A 7,154-nucleotide genomic window follows, 5' to 3' on the forward strand; every position below is an offset into this window, starting at 1 on the left:
CTGCTTTTATCATTGCCGTGCAGAAGCTTACAGCCTATTTCTGGGCACAGACATTTCACACATTGGGATGGTTTTTATAAAGGTCTTTGCCCTTACCGCTCCACAGGCCTGGCAGGTGCTGGGAACCACACAGGCAGAGAATGAGAACGAGCAGGCTGCCATTGTCTGCCTCCAGAGGTGAGCAGGCGGAGGGGAGGACGGGGGTGTTGAATGTGCCCATGAACAAATGCCATCAGGTCTACAGCGTTTGTGCTTAAAGGCAATGGCTTTTGTCAAAAGAGAAGTTGCTGGTTTCGGTTTAGGAATTGAAGGAAATCTTTCAAGATTAGCATCAGAAACATTTAATTGCTGTATTGGAGAGGGTAGTATTTGTCATGTTCATATCACATTGGAATCCAGGAATCCAGGAATCACAGGAATCCACTCCCTCTGTTAAGACCTAATCTGGACATGAGTTAAATCACTTGCTGTATCCTTGATTATCTACTTAAATCCAATACGCGTTTTTCCTCTCTCATCATGGTGGCATCTCATGGGTATCGTCTTTCTATTCCTTATCTCTATTCCCTAGTCTCATTATCATCTATCCTCACTCTGCTATCCTCTATCTCTCTCTCTCTTCTTTCTCTCTCCTCTTTTCTCCTTTTCTCTTTTCTATCTCTTATCTCTATCTTCTATCTCTATCTCTATCTTCCTATCTCTATCTCTAGTCTCTATCTCTCTATCTCTCTCTCTCGTCACTGTCACTCTTCTCCTATCTGCTATCTCTATCTCTATCGTCTATCCTCTATCTCTATCCTCTATCTCTTCTCTTCTCTTTCTTTCATCTCTCCCTTCTCTCTCTCTCTCTTTCCTCTTTCTCTTTCCTATCTCTAGTCTCCCTCTAATCTCTATCTCTATCTCTATCTCTATCCTCTCTATCTCTCTGCTCTCTTCAACTGTCACTTCCTCTAGTCTATGCTATAGTCTCTATCTCTATCTCTATCTCTATCTCTATCTCTATCTCTCTCTCCTATCTCTAGTCTCTCTATCTCTAATTCTCTCTCTCTCTCTCTCTTGCTCTTTCTCTTCTTCTATCTCTGATCTCTATTCTCTATCCTCTATCTCCTCTTTATTCTATCTATTCTTATCCTCTCTCTTTCTTTGCTCTCTACTGTCACTTTGTTTCCATTTTGCTTTCCGGTCCCTGCCCCTCTCACTTCCTGACTGTCTGCTGTGTGCTTCATCTTCCTCTTTATCTCTCTGTATATCTCTCCATCTCCTCTCCTCTCTGCTGCTGCCTCCCCAGATGTCTGGAGCTTCGTCCCAATAACCTCACGGCTCTGATGGCACTGGCCGTCAGCCTGACCAACGCCGGTCTGCAGCAGGATGCCTGTGAGGCTCTGCACCGCTGGATCCGACACAACCCCAAATACAGGCACCTGCTCCAGAACCGCAGCCCGCTGGATGGCTCCCCCCTGCCCCAGCGCCGGAGCTCCCCCATCTCCCCACTGGTCTGGTATGCAAACGACCCCCACAGCTGAATGACCAGGTCATGGCCCCATGGAGTAGATGCGGCTTGAAGGCAATGTTATGGGGCTTAGTGTAACGGTTGTTAATTAATGGTTGTTAAACGATTTGGGAAAGAAATTGAAAACACATTTTTACATACTGGTGCAAGCAAAGAAAATGGGCCAGGAGGCTTGCCAAGCAAATGTGCCTGGATTCGTTTTTGGGAACTGATTAGATTGACTCAAGCATTTACTTTGCAGGCATTTCAGTCCAGCCTTGTCATGTAACTGTCTCTTTCAGCACCCCTCTGTGCTGAGTGTTTCTCTGCAAATACACAGGACCAACAATCCATCCTCTGCTGTCATGGCCACTATTTCAGTACTATGGCATGATGCAATCAACATTCAAGATTCAAGAGATTTATTTGCACATTCATGATTGTACAAGTACAACAGCAGTGAAATGGGATTGCAACAACTGATACCACGCTGTACAAATAAAGGATGTAAATAAGTAACAATAGTAGAGAAGATATAGAGAATTTAAAAGATACAAATGCTATGTAAACGGAAAAAGGCCAGAGTAATGCTGGCAGGTACAGTATGACCAATTTACAGTCTAGTCCAAGAAGTACAAGAATAAAGTTCAGTTGTTTTATCAACAACTCCGACAGCTCTTGTCAGATCTCAGCATAGCCTTTCATCTCATATCCCACACATGCTACATTGGTCCTCTTAGGAGTGATTATTTGTCTGGTCCCCATGGAAACAGCCAGTGAAAGATAGACACCATGTCTGTCTGTGTGTCTGTCTGTCTGTCTGTGTGCCCACTGCATGCAGCTCCCAGCTCATGGAGGTGAAGGAGCTGTTCCAGGAGGCCATGCAGCAGAACACAGAGGAGGTGGACCCGGACCTCCAGACAGGCCTCGGCGTGCTCTTCAACCTCAGCTCAGAGTTCGACAAGGCCGTGGACGCATTCAACTCGGCCTTGTCCGTGCGGCCGGAGGTAAGCCAGTCACACGAGGGCCGCGGGCGGGGTGATGCACGAATGAATGGCTCTGGTCACTTATCACACAGGTAAAGGTCACCCGTACGCTGATGCTGCTGACACAGCGGCCAGAGGGCAAGCAATAATGGATTCAGAACATATGGTCAAATAAAGAGGCGAGGCGATAAAATGCACACACAGAGATGTACAAACACCCACCCCCCCCCCCCCCTCTGTCCCACATACAGACATATGCAGTCAGAAGGGCAAGTGCTGTCTATCATCTCAATCACTTTCCATTGGCATTGAGAGCAGCCAAAACATGCCTGCTGAATCTGCACTATGTCTCTGAAACGGCAGTTGACAGAGTGTAGCCCTCCACTGTGCTTGTTCTTGATTTATCATTGTGGTCACGTTTTCAGAATCTGCTCATAAAGACTACTCAATTGTCAAAAGTTTTTTTTTTTTCAATAAAGCCATTTCAGTCAGGGTTTGGATGTAAAATAACCGGATACGTGACACTTGATAATACATCAGTATCATATTCTGCATGAGTCATGGTGCTGACAATGAATACCATGGTGAATGATGTAAATAGGCAGACCAGGATGACATCAAACACAACAAGTGCTGGAGAGGAAGAAAAGAGTTTGGCTGTATGATCTGTTTGCAGCCACACCACACATTCTCTCTTCCGTTTTTTAAACTAACTTCACTTAAAACTTCAATTAAAACAAACACCTATATAAATGTGTCTCATTTGAACTGTGCCATATCCATAGGGTTGTCATGCATTAAACCAACACTAGAATGACTTTTAAGCCTGGTGCCTGCACATTTACATTTAGTCATTTAGCAGACGCTTTTATCCAAAGCGACTTACACATGTATACACATTTTACATTTACACTGATGGCACACTGCACATCAGGAGCAATTAGGGGTTCAGTGTCTTGCCCAAGGACGCTTCGACAGGGAATCGAACTAGCAACCTTCTGATCACTAAACGACTTCTCTACCCCCTGTACCACTGCCGCTGTGCTTTCTCAGGACTACCTGCTGTGGAACCGTCTGGGGGCCACGCTGGCCAACGGGGACCGCAGCGAGGAGGCGGTGGAGGCCTACACCCGGGCCCTGGAGCTGCAGCCTGGCTTCATCAGATCTCGCTACAACTTGGGCATCAGTTGCATCAACCTGGGTGCACACAGGTAAGCTGCATGCAAAATCCTACTCCTGTAGAGTGTAGGCCTCTCCAGGTTAAATGATGGTGCTAGTCTACAAAACCAGTAGCAATGAGCCCAATAACAACTAAAAGTATTCAGTTCCTGCTCGGTCTTGTTTTTAATTTGAAATGGGTCTAAGAGCATACATTCTAAATGTTAATTGACAGAGGGGCTGATTTATGCCTGTTGGAGTGCATAGTCATTTCAAAGAGAGCAGGGAGATGTCATTCAACAGCCCTAGGCACTAATGCAATTAGTTGCTATGTGAATGTGTGTGATCTTTCATATATGTTGTGCATTGTTGACACAGTAACAGTGCCCCAAATCAACACATGCTATTGCAGAAGCAATCCGTTTGTTTTTTGCCGGGCCTTAAAATAACGGTGTGTAGTCGCAGTGCTTCTTGTGCTTTGTGAACCCTCTTGAGAGTAGCTGACAATGATCTACTCTGATGGCCTTTCAGGGAGGCAGTGAGCAACTTCCTGACTGCTCTGCACCAGCAGAGGAAGAACAAGAGCCACCAAGTCATGTCCAGCAACATCTGGGCTGCCCTGCGCATCGCCCTGTCTCTCATGGAGATGCCAGAGCTCTTCCACGCGGCCAATATGGGGGACCTGGACCTTCTCATGAGGGCCTTCAACATGGACATGTGATCTCGACGATGTCCAGACAATAGTGTGGGACTCCAGCCAGGACCCCAATATGGACTCTGTTTCTCACCACGCACTTTGACTTGGCCATGAAAGAGGAGGCCACATGCGGCGTGTCCCCGGGGAGCTTTGACATTTGCACTGTATGGTGATTGACACAGATGAGCACATAACAGGGGGAATGAAAGGTGAAAGGAGCCCACCACAGAGGGAAAGCACAATGTTATTGTAGGATACGACTGTTTTCTTAGAGTCAATTCACTAGATGACTATAAATAATCCATACACACAGCATCAAAATATCTATTTTTTTTCTTTCTATACTATAGTGTAATAATAATTATAATCCATTACTGCAGTGAGTTGCAGATTAGTGTCTGTGGCAATCCGTAGCTCCTTGACAACACAGACCTCACATTCCAGTCAAGCGTCAGGCCCCACTGGAGCATCTGCATGGCAGGCCTGTGGTTAATTACAGGAGCTGAAATTCAGTTCTCAGAATTCACAAAGCTGTAACATGGAGTCGCTTTAAGTACCACTCTCGCTGATGTTAACTAGACCAGTGGTTTCAGTACCACTCTGGCTGATGTTAACTAGACCAGTGGTTACTCACTGGAGAGCAAATCATCTAAATCAAAAAGCCTGTCCTATTCAACTTTTACTCATACTATGTAGAACCTTCACAGATTCTTAAGCTTGCCTCCATTGAAGGACCCTTAATAGTACTACTTGGAAGTCACTCATGATTATGAGTGTATATGAGGAATGGTACAGGATAAGGCACCTGACAAGTTTAGTTCAATGTTCTGCATGAGTGATTGCCATGTTTTGAGATGATGCATGATTTGTTACTCCCCATAAATCCTATGCAAATATCCTATTTTTTGTCTTTAGCTAAATGGACCAAAAAGCACTTCTTCTTTTTTTCTTTTAAGGTAAACCATCTTGAGACATTCCTTGGGTGTTATTGTGCTGATAAGTGACTATGCACTGGACAGTGATAGAAGTGCTGGAACTGAATCTAGACTAATGGGCAGAAAACACAAATATTTAACCAGAAAATGAAAAATATTTCAGATGATACACCCTTTGTCTTTCATGAGTAAGTTTGTTCTACATATTATGTTTGCAAAACTCTGCCTATGTTCTGTAACATCAGAGTAATCTCATCAACACAAATGTTTGTTGACTTTGCATGTAAAAGAAAAAAACTACATTTATTTTCTTGATTACTGCAGTGTATAGCTTTATGCTGCACTTTTTTGTTATCTTAAGTTTATTCATTTCAAATGCACAAAAGGCTAAAGATTGTATATTGAAACATAAAGAACTATTTTATATCTGTTATGGTCAAATATCAGACTCCATGTGTAGTTGAGGGCATTAGGTTGATTTGATTGGAGCCTACAGATACCGTATTAACCAAATGCAGTATAATCACATCGACGGTACCCAATACAGGTCCACTAAGACTTCCTAAAGGAGTGCAGCCATCTACACATGTAAATATTATCGTGTGTGAGTTTGGGTGTGTGTGCATATGTGTGTGTGCGTGTGCATGTGTGTGCGCGTGCGTGTGTGTGTGTGCGTGTGTGCGTGTGTATGCGTATGCGTGTATTCGGGTTGGCTTACCCGTTTGTTTCCCCCGATGTAGCTTTTAAAATATTCCAAAATATAGCTGATGTTTTAAAGGGTAAAAATATGAAATCACACAAAAATCTGTTTGTTTACATCAGATGTATTGGGTACCTTTCATCTTAAATGATTTAGTCCATCTGCAATGAGTCATGCAATTCTAGTATCAGGATACCTATATCAAATTTTACATGCATGTACAGTGTACCAATTATTTCATTTCTCAAATATCACTTTCCTATATAAGTACTTCTGTACAGGCAACTATAAATATCTGTATGAAAAAATGCTTATTAAACTATTGCTTATTAAACTATTAAGACATTTTAAAATAAAGCGCATTGGTATTTAAATACACTGTGTCTGCTGTTTCCTTGTTATCATAGCCAAGAGGATGGGGCAGCACACTAGTGCCCTCTACTGATTAAGTATTGCATTGTACGTGTAAGCCACATCTGGAGTGTAGATGGAAGCTTGAAATATTTCACCATTTGTTACACACATTTGAGTGGTGTATACATGTCTTCAGGTATAGTTAGGAAGATTTAGGAATGAATTATACATTTATTTCATCAGTATTTGGTGTTTACACTAATAGTAATATTATCTCTGGTAGGTTTTATTATGTGGATTTGATTGAAATGGTTAATAGTAATGCTATATGACAATTATGAGAACTATATTACTTACCATACTGCACAAGCATATAAGCAGAGGAGCATACCTTAGATGTATTGTTGTTGAATACTGTTGTTGCAGTCTTATTACACAACACTAGATGGAGCCCAAGTAACCATACATGTTAGATGATAATAAAATAATGAAGTGCAACAATGAAACCTAATTAATGTAGCCTTCAGTCTCATCCTCGGATTATTTGAAAAGGCATACTGTTTCTTCAAACCCTAGGAGTATGGTATATTCTGGGTTGAGCTCTATAACTGATACCCTATCCTGGAATAGAGAAGGCTGAAATTAGCTTCATGGATTTCTGTATTGTTTAAGGGACACAGAGAAGATGAAGCGCTCACTTGCGGACAGTGTTGTATTTCAAAATCCATCTGCCAGCACCTAAATATACTTCTTATCAGTAATGAGGTTTCCTTTAGCTCTGTCTTATTTTACATATTTAGAAATCATGAAAAACTTGTCATTTGTCAAGTAAAAG

General features: G+C 42.5%; 1 protein-coding gene across 2 annotated transcripts in view; it reads left to right on the forward strand.

The window, feature by feature from the left end:
- Positions 1–6,166, forward strand: part of pex5lb (peroxisomal biogenesis factor 5-like b) — a 16,494-nt gene extending 10,328 nt beyond the window's left edge. For both annotated transcript variants that reach the window (XM_031559533.1, XM_031559534.1), the window contains exons 9-13: positions 107–177; positions 1,289–1,498; positions 2,331–2,496; positions 3,529–3,686; positions 4,165–6,166. In XM_031559533.1, the coding sequence (XP_031415393.1) occupies positions 107–177; positions 1,289–1,498; positions 2,331–2,496; positions 3,529–3,686; positions 4,165–4,354 (795 nt within the window). In that variant the 3' untranslated portion in view covers positions 4,355–6,166. The remainder of the gene's footprint in view (positions 1–106; positions 178–1,288; positions 1,499–2,330; positions 2,497–3,528; positions 3,687–4,164) is intronic.
- Positions 6,167–7,154: the final 988 nt, after the last annotated feature.

This window comes from Clupea harengus, chromosome 22 (assembly GCF_900700415.2).
Source record: "Clupea harengus chromosome 22, Ch_v2.0.2, whole genome shotgun sequence".
In the NCBI taxonomy this organism is placed as follows: Eukaryota; Metazoa; Chordata; class Actinopteri; order Clupeiformes; family Clupeidae; genus Clupea; species Clupea harengus.